Genomic DNA, 19,705 nt, shown 5'->3' with positions numbered 1-19,705 from the left:
TAGCTTATGGTCATTCTTTTCTTGCAAGTGCCCCAGGGCACAGATTATGTTTATATTGTATATCAGCACTTTGATCCTGATTAAAGCTTCAGGCAACTGTATAACTTAATGTTAAACAATACTGAAAAACACTACAAATCAATGCTGCATTAAAGAGAGAAAGAGGAACAGGCTAAGCTCATCATAAGATGAGAAGAACCCTGCTCTGGGTAAGACATGCATTTGGTCTATGATATAAACCCAAGGGCAGGAATGAAGCGCGAGTTTCTTGCGCTGCAGACAGACATGTCAGCATCACACAGTGCCAGGAGCGTGATAACAGGCTATGAAGTACAATAAAGGTCTGTCCTATTTTTTCTAGTCCTAGTCTGCAAATGCCTCCAAAAGCAAATGAGAGCTTTGCGACACCAATGTTCTGAAAAATGCTAAAAGAGGTGAAGGTTACATTCAGATCACATGAATGTAGATATATAGAAATAGTAGTTATAAGTGTACAGCTTGTTTTTCATGTCATTGAGGGTCATGAGAAATAAAATACAGACTGCTCCTGAATCATCATCTCTGCAGTTAGAGAGGAGAAGCAGATGCGGTCTCTACACATCTGTCAGGTTTCCAGGCACCGTGTAGGTGGTCTGAATACAACCTGCCAAGAACTCTCCAGTGTTACAGAGCAATTATGAACTCAGATCTCCTGAATCTCTTCTTCAGCCCTTTAGGTCCAAAAATTATCTCGTTCCCTGTGTTGTGAGCCCTGGCAATACTGTTGTTCCCCCTGGGAACAAGATCCTGTTCTCACTTGTTGATGCAGTGATCGTACAACCTGGACCAGAGTTTCTGTCAAGTATTTCTGTGCCAGCAGCTTTCCCTGTCTCTGCATCCCATCCCCAAACCCTTACCTTCTGGTGCTGAATACTTGACTGTCTACATAGGATGGTATCCTGTGACTGGGTGCTGACACGCTGCTGTTAAAAGGCTGGCGGTCCATGTACAGTGGCATGAGATGCTGGGTCTCATATGCACTGAGAGCACTCTCTTTTGAGCTGAAGTTAGACCTGCTAAAGAATTAGAGCCAATTTGACCATAAAGCCAATAACTGTATTTGCTATAACCAGCTCACACAAGTGTTCAGAATTTGCTGGGGCTGGATCATGCTTCTTTCTACTGGCAATAAGGAAAACCTGGGACACCACGCTGTTAATAGCTTCTTAAGGTCAGGGAAAATGGCAGAGGTCTGTACTATTTCCCCTCACCTACATGAGCTGAATTCTCAGCACAATGAAATGCTGCATGATTCAGCAGTCATCTAAGTTAATTTGATAACCGAAATATGAACCTTATTTGGGTGGAATCCTAAACCTAATATTCCTTTTGACAGTATCATTTGATGAGCATACACTGGGCAAATTTACGTAGGTCCAGGACATCAGCCAGGTTTGTATCAAGCAGCAGGAATGGCAAAGGATGAGGATTTGAGAACCATTGATGGGGAGAAACAAAGGGATAGTCCCACTGTACCTGTCTGCCACGGGGTCAGGCTCCTTGTGTCTCCAGTCTCCTGGGCTCTCATGGTGACTCTCTGTGGTGGGGCTGGTTTGTTCTTCATAGGCTGGAGTGATCCTGGTCAGGGAGGAAAAAGCTTGTCAGCAGCTTTAGCACTTGTGTCTAAACCTGTCCATTGTGGTGAGTACCTGCAGTAACACCATGATTATGTTGGTTTCAGAATTCACTAGCCAAGAAATGAGCATTTGTAATGCCCTCGAACAGGGCAACAGGGAGGACAGAAGATGTGCAAGGTAGCGGTAAAGCATGCCTGGTGCCCTGGCTCCATACCTCTCCTGGCAGGGGTCAGCTCCATGGGTACACTGCGTCTCTGCAGCAGCGAAGCTGCTTGCTCTAGGTAGAGAGCTGGACCTGCCAAGACAGAAGTTCATTATAGTCTGCAGAAGTGTCATTGTGCACAGAATTACTGTAGGATGTGGGTGCAGCCCCTGGTGAATCTCCTGCCTCAAGAAAAGTACCATATCCCTGCACAGGAATATGGCAGATAATCCAAACAGAAGTGAAAAAAAAAATAGAGGGAAAATACAGATCTATAAATATCTATAAAAAATAACACTGAAAGGAAAGAAAAATAAAGTTCCTGATGAGCCTCAGTTACCTGTTTACTCTTTCCAAACTTGACATTTTAACTCTGGTCATTTAGTTATGACCATTATGGGTTATCCAGTACCTCTACGTTACATTTCAGATGGCTAAGAGCATGAGCTGGCCTCATTCGGGTAGCACCTCAGAAGTGTATCCACTAGATAAACCCACTGCAGAGCCACCCTGGATTTCCACCTGTCTACATTAATCTAGGGAAAAGTTTGTTCGCTTCTTCTATCTGGTTTTGTATCTTTGTGCATACCAACCCCTCTGGGAATACTGATACCCTGTAGAAAATCTGAAACTGGCTTAGATTCCTACATCAAAACTGCATTTAATTAGAATCCAAGAAATTAATTCTCAAAATGCTTTCAAAGATCCTACCCTGAAAGATTAAGGTTGTTGAAAGAGGAGGCAGCCCTTACACTAGCTACTAGTTGAGGGCTTCCCTTCACCAGCATTAATTTGATCCCTGCAAGTTCTCTAACAGGGTAAGCCAGAAAACAATTGGTACAGTCACCCAAGTGAAAGCAAGACAATATTCCTTTGCAACAAAGGTACCTTAAATTCTGACTTCTGGCAAAACTCTAATGTTGGCTGAGCTACAGATTCCCATTCAGGTTGGGATGTTCTAAGTGCCTGAAGACATGTTTGTTCAGGAGCTCAGACTCAAAATCAATTTACTGAAAAGAGCAGGAGATAACTCCCAAGTTCTTCAGTGGAGTGATGTTGCAGAAGCACTCCTGACTCCTCCTTTGGTAAGTCTGATCCAAAGTCCCCGCACCTGGAAGAACTAAGACTCTCAGATCAGGACTCTGCATTTTTCTCGGTAACTTGGTAAGCTTGAGGGCTTATCCAAAAGAAGTCCATGGACTGGGAGAGGCATGGAGTGGGCAACAGATGGAGTTTTATCCATCTTGGTCACTTTGCTGGGGGATACTGGAGAGAAAGGGGAAGTTTTCTCTCTGTAACATCTTCCTTCATCAGTCTAACTTCCACTCACATCCCTGGGGACTGGGAACAGCTCCTTCTGCCTCCCTGCCTGAAGAGCAACTACAATGTGGAGTATATGGAGCTCCAATTGTCAGAAGAACCCAGGAGGACAGGACACTGACACCATTGATCTCTCCCTGCTGCTTTTCCCAGCACCCCTTTCTAAGCTCCCTTCTCCACAGTCCTCACTAACCCCACCCGCTGCTGTCGCACCACTCACTATGTATCTCCATGCACTCATGAGAAGAGCCCAGCTTGGTGACTCCTAACCCCAAACAGTATCCTCAGTCCCTTCTCCAGAACCACCTGCAGTAAATACCCCATGTTCTCTCATAAGAAAAAGCAAGCCTGTTATTTCTCTTGCCTTCTTGAAGCGACTTCTTCACTCTGCATACAGGGTGATATCCCCTTGTTAATGTCCACGCTCCCGCTAGTGCTGTCCTTGGAGCACGGCATGGACCTGGGGGAGAAGAGCAGTCTGGTTTACAAGGTGATTTGAAGATGGCTTGCTCGCTGAAACATATGTGTGAGGAAGCCCAGTTTGACCAAAAGCCTCAATTCTTCAAATTTAGGCAGAAAATACAGACAAAAGCAAAGAAATCAGTCCGCAAAGTCCTTCCTTTTGGACATTAAGCCCTGCACTGTTTTGCACGAGACAGGCTGAAGGCACTGAGACAGCCACCACAAACCCAGTGGAGTCACAGGTCAGTGGGAAGGAAAATGGTCCTGTGCCAGGGTGGCCAGAGTACAGCCTGAGACCTGACGCTGACTGGGTAAATTCAGAAATGAGACCCAGCATTACCACGGAGGTGTTACCCCATGCCAGATTAGGTTGCTTATAGGCATGTTTCTAGAGGCAGTCTCTGCTTCCAAATTTAAGGTCTAGGCAGCAACTCCTGGCAGTCCAGCTGGAAGGTGTTTGATGCCTCCAGCTACTGAGGATGTTTTCTCCCAGGCTTTCATGTAAAACCATGGTAAAATGTTCACTCAGTAAAAGCAGCACTAGAATCAGGTACAAAAGGGGAGCCTGGGGGAAGATTTTATCAGCATATGTATGTGAGGGAAGATGGGCAAGGAATTAACTCTCATCCTACAAGAAAAGGTGGGGGGATAATTATCTGTTTCTTTACCCAGTCATGCTGGGTTCATGTTCAGTATGTTCCTTTGACCTGGGAGGCTCTGAGTGGACATCATGGTCAGGAGGTTCTTGTCCCTTCTCAGTATGGCTGTTTGAGTCCAAAAACCTAAAATAAAGATCTGTGTTTAAGGCAGTGGAGAAAAAACATGCTGGGGTAGGTAGACATCCATTGCCTAGACAGGAGCCATCAGGCAGGAGACACTGGCCAGAGCTATTCCAAACTGCTCTGGTACCAGATCTGATGGCAAACAAATCTCATTCTAGCTTGCAGGATCACAGCATTTCATGTCAGAATTTCTCAGACTGACAGATGCTTCTAGCACCTCAGGACACACTCAATGCATGATTTTGTCGCATTCATAAATGCTTGGGTAGGTAGTACTTGCTGAGATCTCTGGGCAGCAGAAGCTACTGCCTGCCACCATAGTACCAAGGGAACCATGCTGATGCTGAAGGACCTATGTCACATGCTGTCAGTGCAGAAACTGTTTCTTGGACTTCACACACCATGTGAGTCTGGCTCATCCAGCTGGCATTTCCCAACAGCATGGGTGGGATTCCCTGCCGTAATGTGCCATTAGAAAGTCCTCGCTCCTGAGTGCAAAGCAGAGGAGCTGTTCTGTGGCCTCAGTTACATTGGGAACAGAATAAGACATGAAGAATTATGAAGTGAATAGATACTGTGGGTGAGTCCTACTTACCCTTCTTGGATCAGCTCTGGTTTATAGCCATCTGCAGCCCACGTGCTCTCATGCCCCCTTTCTCTAGGGGTGTTCTCCTCTTTGAAATCTTGGGAAGGCCTGGCAAAGAAAAAGAAACCCCACTTGTGGCTGGCAGGCACAAACACCTGAAAGCTCAGTTCAATGCACACTGAGAAGAAAGAAAGTCCCAAGGCTTTGGTGGAGGATATTCCAAGAGCTAAGCTCTAACCAGCACAATGAAGCACTAACTTCATCCAGGCACAAAGCACTGCTTAACTGCTTGGAATTCAATGGATGTGCAACAGTTTTACATGTTGCTTTCTAGCATGAAAGTAGACTTGCAGGGTATTGGGTTATTTATTGTGGCTATATCATACATCAGGATGTGTATGACAGGACAGACATCACATTCCTACAGTGTCTGATAATACCCAAGGCAGAATTTGAAATGTTCCTCCCTGTCCAATATTCTGAAGCTTTTTTTGTAGCCAGACTCACTCATTCAGTGTATCCAGTGATACCACAACACAGTTTCATCTCCCCTTGCCCTTCTAGCTCAAACTCTCTTTTCTCAGGATGCATGTTGACTTTGCATTGGAGCTTTGTAGTAATGATGCTGCTGTCTCTCAGAGAAGAGCTGGATCTGCTGAAGAAGTAGTTATTCCAGCATGCTAAGTACAGAGGTAGACTCTGAGGGAATCGCTTAGGAAATGGCTGTGTTGGAGCTGTGCTTTATGAGACTCAACACTCATCAGCTCCATTTAGCTCTACCTTTTCCCCTGGAACGGGAAGGGCCAGGGGAACAATACTGTTCCAACAAGGAGTATTATCCAAAAAACCCTAACCTAAGTCATGCCAGCAAGGAAGGATGGTAAAGACATGGATGTCCAAACAATGTTAGACTGAGAAATGGGGCCTATTCCTAGTCCTGCCGCTAATTCAGGATGCAATTCAGCCATCCATGTACAGTTGGCATCTGAAATAGGCATTCAATGGAGATGTCTAAAAGGGGTGGGATAAAGTATTCAGAATCTCTAGAAGGATCTTCTCACCGTAACAATAGAGGGAATCTGAACAACTACTGCAGAGGAAAACCTCTCTTTCCTCAGCAGACTCCTGATGGGGGAGTCAAGTGACTCCTCCCTCACTGTAAGTCTTTTGGCAAAACACTTTTTAGCTCATTGGGTTTCTGTTTGCTTATCTGGTGGGATAGGCACCCCTCTGGGGGAGCACTGTGGGTGCCTCCGCTAAGGTTTTACGGTATACAGTGCTGTAGAAGTGGTGATGATGATGATGATAGTTGTTTGGCTGTTTTTCCTGTGAGTTTTGAGAGACCTTTCCCATCTCTGCACTCCAAAAGTACTCTAAAGCTGTACCAGTCCACACAAATGGACTCCCAGCAGTGCACCCCAACTGTCCTACTGCCCCAGCTCCTATCTGGCTCCATGCCTGGGGCTCCTCCCTGCAGAAGATGAGAGAGAAGAAGTGGGTGATACACACTCATATCCCACCCCAGGACTGGTACAGACATCTGTCCAGACTCGTAAGCACAGGACAGGTGGAGCTGAAGGGAGATCAGAGCTGAACTGTGCCACATGCATCAAGGCTAGGGGCTGCTGGGAAGAAATTGGGAAATGTTAAATGCATTTGCTGAGTGGTTAGTCTTCAGTGAGCATGGTAGGGAATCTACTACTTCAGTGCATGCTGGAGAGAGGAGCAATTTAGAGCTGCTTAGACAAATGGCCCTTATTATGCTGCTGTTCTTGTGCTTGATATTTCCTGAGCAATCAGTATTTCCAAGACTTTTGACAATGAGAAAGAACGTATTAGCAAACATGTGGTTAGCACCCCAGGTCCTTACATCACTTCATTCCAGTAAGGCTGGCTGTATGCTGGGACCTCGGGACTTGTGTATCTGCTCTCTTGGGTGCTGCTTCTCTCCTTGTAGTCCAAGACAGATCTGATAATCAAAGAAAGGCCCATTACATCTCTAACAAGTAGCACATGAATCACTGCACTAGTGAATACTATCTACTCACTAGGCAAGGCTTGTGACAATCTCTACCATTCACTGTCCTGCACCAGGATTTTTCTCTAGGGACCATATTTAGACTACAGTTGCATTTTAATGTATTTCAGCTGCCTTTCAGCTCCCTTGCTGCCACTCCAGCATCACTGTAGAATTTCACTGGATTATCAGCAAATAAGAAGGTAGTGACTGAACCCCACCAAGCACAGAAGACCAAGAGGAGAAAAAAAGGTGGGGTGCTTTGCTCATATCAAAGAAGATGGAGGAGGGATACAACACAAACCTCTTGGTTTATTTTGCAAGCTGTGCTTTAAACCTCAGCATGCTTGCCTTCATCCTTGGGACAAAAGCTGTGAAAAGAAGGCTCTTTCTGTGCCTGCTCATTCAGATTTCCCTTAGTATCACTCCCAGTATCACTCATACACCCACTAAATTTACTCCGCTCTTACCCTTTATAGGAATATTCGGTGTCCTCCAGGTGCACAGGGGTGCTTTCAGTAGGAGGAGAAGGGACATCAGACTGCAGGCTAGACCTGTCAAAAAAAGGAATCTATGGCTTGATAGCTTGCCAAAGGCTTCAAGGGGGACTTGTATGAAATAACAACACTGTGCTTTATACAACACCAGAAAACATAAAGTAATTTTCTCACAGAACTGATTTTCCTTCAGAGAAAACATTTTCACTATCTCTAATCAAGAAGAATAGAGGCTGTTAGTGGAAATAATGTAGTTACTTGTCCTCAATTCACACACATCTTGGCTGAATACATGACTTTTCTGGTCTGTCACAGGATCATGCACCTGGGACAAAGCACAGTATGAATAACCTTGGGGAAGACATTCCTATATTACTAGCAGCAGCTCTAGGTCTTGGGTTTTACACCATCCTACTGGGAACCTTGTGATCCTCCTCACCTCAGCTGGGAGGTTTGAAGACATCATTTTCTCACCTCAAGTCCTTTGGTAAGCCAAGACATGGAGTCAAGTCCCAAAATAACGGACTGAAGTAGGCAAAGAATGCAACTTCAGAGACATTAGTGTGTTTGGTGTCAACGGCAGCAATTCTTTCCTGACTCTGCACCTCTGACATTGTCAGGGGAGCAGGCAAGCTCTAAAAAGCATGTGGAATAGAGACACTTTTGACATCAATGCTAAAAGCAATGATAAAGCTGCTGTATCTGCTTCCAGGCTGCTTCTGTAGAAAGAACTTGATGTGTAACAGTGAACAGAAAGAATGCTGTTCCCACTGTTTAGCCATCTAGGACTTTCTGCCTCTCCTTGCTTTGTTACCCAGTTTGGATTCTGCTTCCAACTCTACTTTGGACAAGTTACTTATTCTCCCTCACCCCATCTGCCCTCTGTGAGCAGCATTGTGAGTACCAACACCAAGCCCTGACCTTGCAGGTTCAGACTTTGCATCATCCAGGTAGTGAGAGGTCTCATACTGACAGTGCAGCTTGTCTGTAGCATCTGCAGGTCTGTCCCTGCAACCAGAGTTAGACCTGGTAAGAGAGGGAGATTCGTGGGTCACAGAAGGAAGTTTAGCAAGTTGGAGAACACAGCAAGAAGCAAAAACATCATACATGAAATTTCCCTGTCTCCAACATAACATCTTTTCCTTCTTCCTGCTTAGCTCAGTAAATTTCCTGCAGTAGACCCGAAGGACAGAACCATAAATCCAACAAACTCACGCTAGTGCAAGAAAAAAAGCTGAAAGATCTCAGTCCATTTTGAGCTGGTGGATCAGGTCCCACCCCGCCTTTACAAGTGCATGCAAGTGCTGCTTCCAGAACACATTTGTTAGGGCAGTACCAGGTCAGGAAAAGACCCCTCTCACTCTAAAATCAAGAAGAAAAAGTGAATTTTACACTGTTAATAGGTTTATGCTTACTCTGGGGGGAAAAATCCATTGTTGACTTCTGCGTGTTCAGCATAACTGCAAAAGAGAGACACCAACTTTAGAAAGTATCTTTGGTTTGGTTTGGGTAATGTTCTACAATTATTTTCTTATAATAAAACAGAGGAGGAAATCCCTAAAACTTCCCAGAGATGTTCCTCCATGTATTTCTCCAGGTAAAATGGCAAGAAACTTTGGGGAAATTCAGTGTGTATGAAGTACAAAGGAGCATTTAGTAACTCTGATCATCATCAACATATGACAGATGCCAGCGGTATGGAGTCAGCTGCACACTCAAGCCAGGACTCTTCCAAGAACAGTGGGATGTCCTACAGCCCACAGCTGCAACACAGGCGCCTCCATCTGCACGCACAGAAGGGAAGGAACGGTGCTGACAGCCTCTGGCTTGTCTCAGGGGAGCTGACAAAATGGGGAACTTCAGGTGTCTTGATCCAAAATTGTATGTTTCTGTTTTCTTGTTTCCAGGCTGTGGGCAGTGAACAGTCCATGAGTGAACAGCTCTCACTGAACTTCTCTTCTGCATACCACAGGGGCAATGCCTTTCCTCCCTCACTTACACTTTCTTGGGCAGGACACAAGCACAGCCACTGATCTCTGCAGTTTGCAACCTTTTTTGATTTGTGAATCTCTGAATTTTTTCCAGTGGGGGTGCAGCCTCCCTAGAAAAGCTGTGAAATGGACTGCCATAGAGACTGCCACAGTAGAACAGGCAGGAACTGAGTTATTTTAGTCACCTTCAGTGGATGGCTGAGAAGTACCCTCAGCCTCACAGAGATTTCTAGATCAAATTAAATCAGTGTTTTCTAGAGAGGGAGGTGTGTCTCCATCAAGGTCCACTGACAGCGGTGAAGAGCAGCACAGTATGGAGCCCAAGCTAAGGAGATCCACTGGCTATCAGCTTGGTTGCATGCCAGAAAAGCTGGTGCCCAGGTGAGGGGCAGGATCCTGCTAAACACAGGTCCTGGGGGGCTGGGGGTGGGAGATTCTCATACATGCAAAGGGCAAGAAGAGCAGTGACAAAGGATTTCATTTGGAGACCACAACCAGCTCAGCTACACTGTACTTCCTGTGATTATGGGATCTTTAACTACTTTCCACAATACTTTAGAGCCAGGACACAAATATTCTTCGTCACTGAACCTTTTGGATTGTCAGACAGTTTACAGCATGTGCAATTTCCTTTTGTGTTTGGGTTTTGGGGTTTGGTTTGGATTTTGGTTTTTTTAGGGGGTCTCTTGTTGTAAAAGTAAATAGGTAGGTGGAGGCTGGAGGCCTAGAGAGACATTGAGTGTGAACCTCCCTATACTGTAAAAAAAAAATTACATTCCAGAATTGGTTTACATTTGGGAATAAACCTGGAAAATACAGAAATGATGCAGAAAAGTGATTATTTTTTGGTATCATAGAAACTAAAGAAAAAAACTGCAATAAAATATCAAACAATTTTATTTACGAGGGTAGCATTTTCTTTTTTTCCCCCCTTCTTAAATAAAATTTTAGAGAAACTGATGCATCTGCAAAGCACAGATTGAACTGTGTTTTTCCATCAGTAAATATTCATTCAGAGTTTCCAGTCAGCTCAAGAGCAGCAGTTTATGATTTGTGCAATGCTCAAGTCAATAAAAGAATTTTACACTACCTTCCATTTGTGGAAACCACGGTTGCTCTGGGGGCCAGTTCATCCCATGGGAACGGTTCAGACTTTTCCTTCAGAGGCTTGTCACTAGAAGGAAAATGCCAGTGAGATATGACCCAACAGCATTTATATTGTATCATCCTACAACAGTCTACTATCATTTAATTAGGAGGAGCACAAAATGGGGTTAACTCAATATATTGGGATAGGAAGGGCCAACCTTCTGAGAACAGTGGGCCTGACTGCAGTTCATGGGTTAGAGGGACATGTTGCTCCCTGCAGCGAGGTACTGCTAACCCCTTTGCTCGGGTGAGCACAAGTACCCTACAACAGTTGTTCTCTCTCTGCTCATGGGCCAGAAAGGGCTTCCTACAGATCCACCAGCTGGACTCTACACCCGTCTTTCACTCCCCCCGACCTGTCAAGCTGTGTGTCTGTCTCCTTCCTTCCCTGCCAATTACTCCCTCTCCAGTTTTAGGTGGTTTAAGTAATGAGGCATCCTCTAATTTCTCTGGGAGACTGACTCACAATTAGGAGCAGCTATGTGACCCAAATGACCCCAAGCACAATGAGTGTGTTGTAATCAGGCTGTCCCCGCAATGACATACAAGGATATATTTATGGGCCTCAGTTGAACGACCATGACAATAGTCCAGCCTCTACCTTTTCTCAACCACTCTAGACTTTGCTTCAGCCTGAGATATTGGTTTGGAAATATTTCTAGTTTTATCTTCACTGATGGAGGTGGAGAATGAGTTGTAGTTAATTGTATATGCTACAGAAACTCATTTGGTGAATCCAAGCCTTCTACAGCTGCTTAAACACAACATGGGTAGTAACACTGAGAACAAAAAGAGCCCTGCTAATATGGGTTATATTTTAAAAATATTATATACTCTGGTGTACAGTCCAGAGGATAAACACTACCAGACAGAACTGAACAAGGAGGGAGTGATCTCTCTCTCAGGAAGGCCAGAAGCTTCCCTGCCCTCAACTGTAAGATCCCCATCTACCTGTGCAGCTACACAGTGTCAGAGCTCTGCCTCTTAACGTGTCCAGCACCTGTACCCATGCCTTCAGGTTCCAAATCAATTCCTTCTTTCTTAGGTTTTCCTCCATATGACAGAGCTTTTTACACTTTCCCATTGTTCAGCCACCCCTTCAGACTTTCTACAGGGTGCAGAGGACCAGAACCAATGTTAGCAGGAGCCACCAGCAACTGAAGTTGAACATATCCCTTGCAGGTGGAAGAAGCTCCCCAGGGAACAGCAGTAGGAGGGCAATTGGAGCAGTAAAAAAAAACAAAATCAAATGCATAAAGTAGAATCTTTAGGGACTGAGCCAGAAAGGAGAATCCTTGAGGGAGGTGAAGGAAGAGTATAGAAAACTGACAAGTTGCTGCTTAGCCAGCAGATGATGCTCTTGGAGTGCAGCCCAGGACCATGACTGGAGAGATCCCATCTGTTTGAGACCACTTGCAGGTATATACTATTTCTGAGCAAAAAGCAGGGTTATGCCTTATGTTCAGCAGCACAGATCAGCCTTTCTCAACTTCTTACCCATCCCCATGCTGTGACACAGTTTCAGATGAGGATTTCCCATTAGGGGGCTGTCTGTTTTCACCATTTCTGCAAGCAAAACAGCAAGAACAATTAGGTGGGGAGACGAAAGGACACAATGTGAGGCACAGGAACTGTATGGAAAGGTGCTTGTTGGAAGTGTGCTACGTACAGTGCAGGGATTGGATTAAAATAAAAGCCTGATCTGTTTAGGAGTCAGAAAGGTCTGCAGTTTTGGGGATCATATTCTCTTCTGAAAGAACTGAGTAATGTTCAAGCTGTGGGAGGCCCACAACTTCCATCTGGGTAGATTTCCTCCCAGATTGCTAATGCTTTTGTAAAGTGGTGCTTTCTTAGATCCCCTGTGCTATAGTATTTATTGTTCCATGACTGCACTGCGTCCAGAACAATCATGTGTATCTAAGAAAATACCACCAAGCAGAGCCAAACTCTCCAGTGCAGATGCCCCTTGCTATTCTTAGCAGGGCTTTAGGATGATGCAGGGCCAACAGACCTACCTGACCTCAGTAGAAGTGGAGATTCTCTCTGAAGTTTCACTCAAGAATGTGGTTGTTTGGATCTTACTGCCTGTTTCAGGGCTGCAAGAGAAGGCAAAGGAAAAAGCTGTCATTCCTGAACAAACCAGTTCCCCACTGCAGCTGGCCAAAATCTTCCTGGATTGAAGTGTTCCTTTCTGTGAATAAATAAAATGGAAAACAAACAGCACTGTTTTCAATACATTCGCTTACAAAGTCGTCTTATCAGAAGCAATTCTTAAATTAAAAACACTGATATTGCCAGGAATATCTACCTTCTGCCAATGATACACAAAGAATAAAAATTAACAGAACAAGGTCAGTAACCAAAGTGCTGTTTGCAGGGCTATGGAAAACCATTTCAACATTTTTTATACTATAGTCATGAATTAAATCAAACAAAGTTGAAAGCAACTGAAAATGATTCCCCTACATATATCTGGTGAGAAAGAACATGTTTGGGTTTTTTCCTTTCAGGTTTGGAGCACTTCTATCAGGATGTTGTCAGATCCTTGCAGGACATAACATGGATTTCAGACATAAAACCTTTTTTTAAAACAGCTGCCTGCATCTAAGAAAAGTCTCCCATGTACAACGCTGACAAATTTGCTTCATTTCACCTCCCAGAGGTGCCCACAGAAGTCTCTGACCTTCAGCTACATGTGGACTGATACAGCTGCAAAAGATGTCCCAGGCATCCTAGCTGTGCTGTAACACTTACCTGGAGGGAGACACTGCTGTTGTCTGTGGTTCATTCCAGGAAGACCCAGTGGTGGTTTTTCTTAGCCCATTAGTACTGACAAAAAAACCCAAGTAACAAAGTATTAAAGACAGAAGATTTTTTAGGTGCCTTCTCCTGTGGGGGGACACATCCTGCTTTCTGGCCCACAGTTCCTGTCTGCTCCCTGGGCAGTGAAGCCAAACCCTGCTGTGCAAGGACTCACACGCAGCTGTCCCTATGCACTGTTGCACGGATGTGACTAGTATCTGCCTTTCTGCTGAAATACTCAAGTCTTTAGAAACTGGCTTTTCCTATTTAACACAGCTGGAGCTGTTTCTATCCCCAGTGTTTGAGTTTGCATTAAAAATCAACTTCCTCAAATGTATAGATTAAAGCTCAGTGCATTCACAAAACTGATTTCACTATGCGCACGTGTGTAATATGTGAGGAAGGGAGGGTAACTGCTTCCCAGCCCTGCCTCAAACCTGCACCACAATGGCACAAAATTGCTACCAAAATTCATGAGGCAGCTCCTTCATCCTGAAAATAAAGCATTTCAGGCTGAAAGGCCCCATTTATTGGACTCCCTGCTGAGCCCACTAAGGACCAGAGTGGCAGAGAAGCTAATAATGCTGCTGCCTGGCATCAAGCCACCCCTCAGAGCTGGAATAGAGAGCTGAATCCCAAATTAAATGAATCTGCTTGAAAACAGAGAAGGATTCTCCCTCCTAGGGCAAACATTTCCATTTCAGCCAAACATTTTTGCATACTGGTCTCACTGAGCCCCACACCAGGTGCCAACCAGTGTGGCTAAGGGAGGATGTCACCGCTGCCCCTTTACACCAGAGAGCCTGTCCCCAGGTCTCGCATACCACGGCAAGAACGCTTCATCTTGTCTGTCACGGCTGCGTATGGCTCTGCCTATACTTGGGCTTCAGAGTGAAAGGGGCTGAGGGCTTGAAAAGAAGCTAACATTTCCCATCAAAGCAAAGATCAATTTAAAGATAATGAACCTCTCAAACCTCTCCGGTCACACCTATCTGTTGCCATCACAGTAGAATAATTAAATCTAAAGTCTAATGAAAGTAGAGAGCTGGCTCAGGGGACTGGAAATAATGAGATATTGAGTATTTCATGTCTAGGTGATAGGGTCAGTTCACGCAGCCAAGTTTGCTAGTAAAAGAAAATCATTACTATCTGATGGCTGCTCCGACTCCTCCTGTGAGTTGTTTTTCCAGAAGTGCCGCCAGGCTCATTCCTGTGGCATATGAGCACCTTGTGAAGACAGGACTGATTGGGCTGTGGAGTGTGATCAGGAGAGGGGCTCAGTGGCAGGTTTACACTGTACAACTCACATTAGAGTTGGCCTGTACTTAAATGCAGTTTGTCACCCCCCAGGGCTGTCAGTTGGGTACTTTATGACACTCTGGCCCTGTCCCCAAGTTAGCTGATGTCATTTTTCACTTTGGATCTTTCCCTTTTTGCAAGAAAGGAGCAATCAGGATTTTTTGAGAAGTCTCTTTTGAAAAACCTCCATCTCTAGTTGTGTTCAGATAGCTGCTACCTTGCAAATAAATGCAGTTGTCTGCAAAGATGGCAAATCAGTGTGCCCTAAATCAAAGACAGTCAACACAGTACTCCAGGATGAGGCAAATACCTGTTGTCATCTGGTGTAAACCTGCATGAACCAGACACAGTTGGACTCCTCCTCTGCTGGCCCTCCTCTTCTTCTATCTCAATTCTTTCAAAAGGCAAAAAGAGAGACAAATATCACATTGTTTCCTACTCCCCACTGCTAGCTAATCCAGGCCTTTTATTCTTGTTTTCCCTTAAGCTATGTTTTCCCTCTGTTTCCCCTAGAGGCAGATTTTTCCTGCTCCTTATGCTCCCTGTGCTCTGGTACTGGTGAGCATCTCAACTTGCTGAATGAAGTGAGATCAGTGACATTTTGCTGTCACAGTCACTTTACAAATAGCTTCAGCTGAATGCTTAAACTCCAGAGAGTGCTCTAGGCATCATTTCCCTAGCCTACCAACTGCTTTAGAAGTTAAATGCCTGAAGCCTGAAGAGTATTCACCCTGCTGGCCCTGGAAGAAGAAAGGCAGTAAATGGGTCTCTCTTTGTTTCAGGTTGCCCATAACCCAAAGCATCATCAGTACTGTATTCTTGGTGTTTACAACACTGTGGGCTCTCAAAAGCCAGTGTGATTCAACCCAGAGCATCCTTTTTAAGGGAAATGTCCCTCCTCTGCTTTGAAACACCTGGGGATCCCCTATCCCAGCATTTAACAGCAGCCCTGACACAGACGCACCACCCCAGCAGTACTTCCAGAGGGTCAGTGACCTACCTCTTGGCAAACAAGGGTGGAAATTCTTGTGTTGGGCTGCTGTAAAGGAAGCATAAAGGCAACAGTTAGAAGTTTGGAGGTAAAGACACACCTTGGGCAGGGGCAGCTCCCACAGAGTCTCTGACCCATAATTGACCCATATGGTGCAAGGCATTAAAGGGTCATGTAACACCATTTGGACAGAGCTGACAGTGACCGGGTGTGTTAAACCTGTGCAAATTACAGAGCAGAGGAAACAAAAATAGGAAGAGCAGCTACTTACAACATGTGAAGTAAAGAAGCCTCCCCAAAGGGCCTTTTTAATTTTGTACCTTCCTGATGGCTGTTTTTCTTCCTGCATACAAACCTGCCTCCCTCCATACCACATGATACTCAGTGCACCAGAGGAACCAGCAGCCAGTGCAAACACCCTTAAAATCCTACCCAAGCACTCCTCTTATTCTGGGCACAGCTGTGCTGCTAGTGCATCCCCTCCCTGCTTCCTCCTGCACTAGCAACCCCCTGGTGCCTCATTGTGTCACCCTGTTACATCAAGAGGAAAAGGATTTATAGTGAAAGCGAGCTGCAAAAAAGTCACTATCATGGCTCCTGGGAGATCAGAGACCTTGGAAATCTGCTATTTTTTCCCTCTCAGGAAAGAGATGGACAACAGAGCCTTGAACTCCAGTAGCTCCCACACATCCTTCACATTCCTGTTACACATCCACACATTACTGTTAGGTTCTTTTTCCCCACAAAACTATTTTGAAGCTGCAACTAAGATCAGGATCTTGTAAATCTAGCTATTGTTCAAACACAATATAAAGGCAAACTCTGCTGCAAAAAGCTGATCAATATTGGATGTGGTTTATATTTGTTCTGATTTTCCCCTTGAATGCAACAAAACTGAAGAGAGAAGTACTAAGAACCGAGTCTGAAAATTGAAGTCTTTACTGCAGGTCTCAGGGAATTAAGGACTATCATGTTTTTTCTCTTTCTGAAATGTCATCCCTCTCAGTAAGGAAGACTTCCCAAGACTCTTGGAGGATCTCCCCAATTCTGCAGAAACTTGCAGATATCTTTGGCACTTCTGGAGAGACAGCAGCTATGTCTTCTCCACTCATTGGAAAGATACCCATCACCTTCCGAGAGTCTTGGGTAAGGCCACCACCCCTGTGAGACCGCCTTCAACAGCCTCTTCGCTGTCTCCTGCCCCGCGCTTGCACGCTGAAGACTCACCCATTGCTTTTCTTGGCCGCCGAGAGGACGTAAGCACGTTCCCTGCTGGCAGTGCGTCTCAGGACACTGTTGGCCGCCTCTGTCCTGGAAGGGAGGGAAGGGGTCACATTCTGCTCGTGCTGTTAGTGGCTGCTGGCTGCAGCCTTGAAGACACAATAGGTGAACAACCCAGTGGAGGCTTGTGCTAATCCCAACAGAGCTTCCATGCTCTGGGGAGCAGAATCCAGCCAGAGCTAAGAGGAGTAACAGTGTCTTATCTTTTTCTCTAGTAACATTCACACCAGACCACAGCACTTTCACATGGATTTCAAGCATCGGGAAAAAACCCCACACCCTTCCTCTTCCAGGAGGGCAGAGAGAGTTCTCCTTTTCAAGGCCTGGACTGTTGCAATATTGCATAGCCCATGAGAAAAAAAATGGGACACAGGCTTTGTGGCTGACCTGCTACATGGACTGCACGTGTCTATATAGACATCAGTACCACCAGATGTACCAAGAGAGAAGCGCAGATCTCTGAAAGGACTTTCATTGGTTCATCCCCGGTGGGCGAATTACCAAGTTTTCATTTGTAAAACTCTTGTATCTGAGGAAAAGTATCTTCAGAAACTTGACTGAAAGCAACGAGGATGCTGTCTGCAGCAGATGCAGATCTATCACACAGACAAAACACATTCTACTCCTGGGATGAGAATGAGACACCCGTCTGGACCTGGACTTAGATGCAAGTCCCCAGGTGGTCCAGACTCAAAGGTGCACACTGAGGCTGTAAGAGGTGGGCTCCTCCCTTTACTGCCAGGCTACTTGTACCTCTCTATCTTTTCACATAGACACTATGCAGCTGATGGATTCCACAACCCATTTCCAGCTGCCAAATTAATTGGGGTATGCTGTCAGGTTGAATCATGTCAGGCTTTTAATTATATTTTGTTAGGAGCGCAGTCGCCTGTGGGCATAGATGCGCTCTGTGTAGAGATATCTGCTTATTATTATTTTATTGCAATCAGCCCTAATGGCTCAGCTGTAATAACCATCAAACTGACCCTCCCAGTAATGAACAGTTAAACTGAAGTAAGTCCATTTGTCACTGCCCCTGCAAGAAAAAGGTGGTTACCTGGAGGGCATACCTCTTTTTATGTTCATCTGGAGTAAAAGGCACATTTTCCTCATCCAAGTCCACGGATTTTTGCTTGACATTATACGGAGCTCTGAATAGGAAGGGAAGGAGAGAGCCAGGGTAAGGGAACTGCCTCTGTAGACTGTTGCAGAGGCAGCACAAGCAAAACCCAAGGTAAATCCAAGGACAGGGCATGTGGAAAATTGGTTCAGACCCTAGAAGTGTTACACACAAGTGTGGAAGACAGTTATATTTTTCATGTGCACTGGGGCACATGTGTCCCCATAGGATTTTGTTGACTTAGTATACGGGTTAAGCCTAGAGGCTGGTTGATAATAACTGCTCAGCTGCATTTCAGATTAGAGCCATGGTCTTTGACACAAAAAGCTGTGTAGGAAATGTCAGCCGTGCTGTTCTGCCACAAGGCCCCTCCTTTCTCCTGGTTTCAAAAAAGCCAGCAATGCTGAAAACCAAGTCCCCAGGCTGCACCCTCCAGTTTCTGCCTTAATTCCTACCAAGTGATAAAATTCACTCCATACTAAGGCCACTTCCAGTTCAAGGAACACCTTAAGGCCCACACAGGCCTGGAGGTAGCACTGGGAACTGCTTCAGTTTCTAGTGAAAACTCTGCTGTGCTCAGCTGATGAAGCTATGCCTGGCCTAGCATCCATGTGCAGGTGGCTTCATCACTGAGACTGAGGTGCTGCTGAGCCTGTGCACAGACAGAAAGTGCTGCTCTTCTTTGCACACTCACAGTTTCTTGTAATCCTCAGTGGTCATCCTGTAGCCAGAGGAGGAACGGCGCAGGCTGCGTCCCTTCGCGGCAGTGCTGCAGACGGCACAAATCACATCTGTTAACGTGATCCTCCTGAGCTCTCACCCTTTGCCACCCTCCTTCCCAGGTGAGCTCAAGCTCCGCATGATGGGGGAAAACAGGGTGATCCCAAATATCCACTCTCTGAATTCAGGGAATGTTATTTAATCCAAGGGCAGCATTTGCCTTCTCTTCATAGCCTTAGACTAGGATTTGAGGTCTACTTTGCTTCACCAGGGTCACTATGAGTTGTCATGGGCGTACCCTTCTGTGAGATGGTGCTACTCCATCCCAGGATTGGCCAGTGAGAAGGAAGAAGACACCTTATAGCATCATCCTTCTCTCCAGATGAATCAAAACAGGGGGAAAAAATGGGGTTTCAAAAGGTTTCATGTGAGGGGCAACAAAGCATCTGCTTAGATCAGAGCCATGCTTACATCTTACTTACTAGAATTAAACGTAAGTGCCTCTCATAAGACAGGTTTCAAAAAAACCCAAGCCACATTAAAAACATCAAAATGAAGTGTTACAGCTTTGCAGGGTTTCCTTGTGATTTGTCCCCCATCCAAAAGTATTTGCCAAATTAAACCAAACCCACAAGTACTTTCACAGCCAACTGCCATCCCATGCTCTGGTGAGGAAAATACAGTTTGATGCCTTGTCTTTTTCCCATGTCTGCTGAGTGGATCTGTTAAATGAACAGCCATGTCTTCCAGCAATTAGCAGGGATTTAGTAGAGCACAGTGGAAGCCCACAAGCACTGGCCCAAGTAAGAGAATGACTAGAAATATGTACAATATTTAAAAGCTTATTTTCATGAAGAAGAGGAAGCCACA

The 19,705-nt window shown here is 45.2% G+C and overlaps 1 protein-coding gene across 6 annotated transcripts in view; it reads right to left on the bottom strand.

Moving 5' to 3' along the window:
- The window catches only part of ZNF185 (zinc finger protein 185 with LIM domain), a 52,616-nt gene that overhangs the window by 9,791 nt on the left and 23,120 nt on the right, over positions 1-19,705 (bottom strand). For 3 of the 6 annotated variants that reach the window (XM_074834994.1, XM_074834993.1, XM_074834996.1), the window contains exons 7-25: positions 18,810-18,884; positions 18,066-18,146; positions 16,942-17,025; positions 15,724-15,762; positions 15,034-15,117; positions 13,377-13,451; positions 12,638-12,718; positions 12,120-12,188; positions 10,564-10,647; positions 8,898-8,942; positions 8,404-8,508; positions 7,456-7,539; positions 6,839-6,937; positions 4,978-5,076; positions 4,269-4,382; positions 3,503-3,598; positions 1,831-1,911; positions 1,516-1,617; positions 897-1,055 (exon numbers count right to left, since the gene is read on the bottom strand). In XM_074834994.1, the coding sequence (XP_074691095.1) occupies positions 897-1,055; positions 1,516-1,617; positions 1,831-1,911; positions 3,503-3,598; positions 4,269-4,382; positions 4,978-5,076; positions 6,839-6,937; positions 7,456-7,539; positions 8,404-8,508; positions 8,898-8,942; positions 10,564-10,647; positions 12,120-12,188; positions 12,638-12,718; positions 13,377-13,451; positions 15,034-15,117; positions 15,724-15,762; positions 16,942-17,025; positions 18,066-18,146; positions 18,810-18,884 (1,656 nt within the window). The remainder of the gene's footprint in view (positions 1-896; positions 1,056-1,515; positions 1,618-1,830; positions 1,912-3,502; positions 3,599-4,268; positions 4,383-4,977; positions 5,077-6,838; positions 6,938-7,455; positions 7,540-8,403; positions 8,509-8,897; positions 8,943-10,563; positions 10,648-12,119; positions 12,189-12,637; positions 12,719-13,376; positions 13,452-15,033; positions 15,118-15,723; positions 15,763-16,941; positions 17,026-18,065; positions 18,147-18,809; positions 18,885-19,705) is intronic. The other 3 variants (XM_074834995.1, XM_074834999.1, XM_074834998.1) reach the window with 3 other exon arrangements.

Source organism: Strix aluco, chromosome 10 (genome assembly GCF_031877795.1).
Source record: "Strix aluco isolate bStrAlu1 chromosome 10, bStrAlu1.hap1, whole genome shotgun sequence".
Lineage (NCBI taxonomy): Eukaryota > Metazoa > Chordata > Aves > Strigiformes > Strigidae > Strix > Strix aluco.
This window is presented reverse-complemented; position numbering and strand designations above follow the sequence as displayed.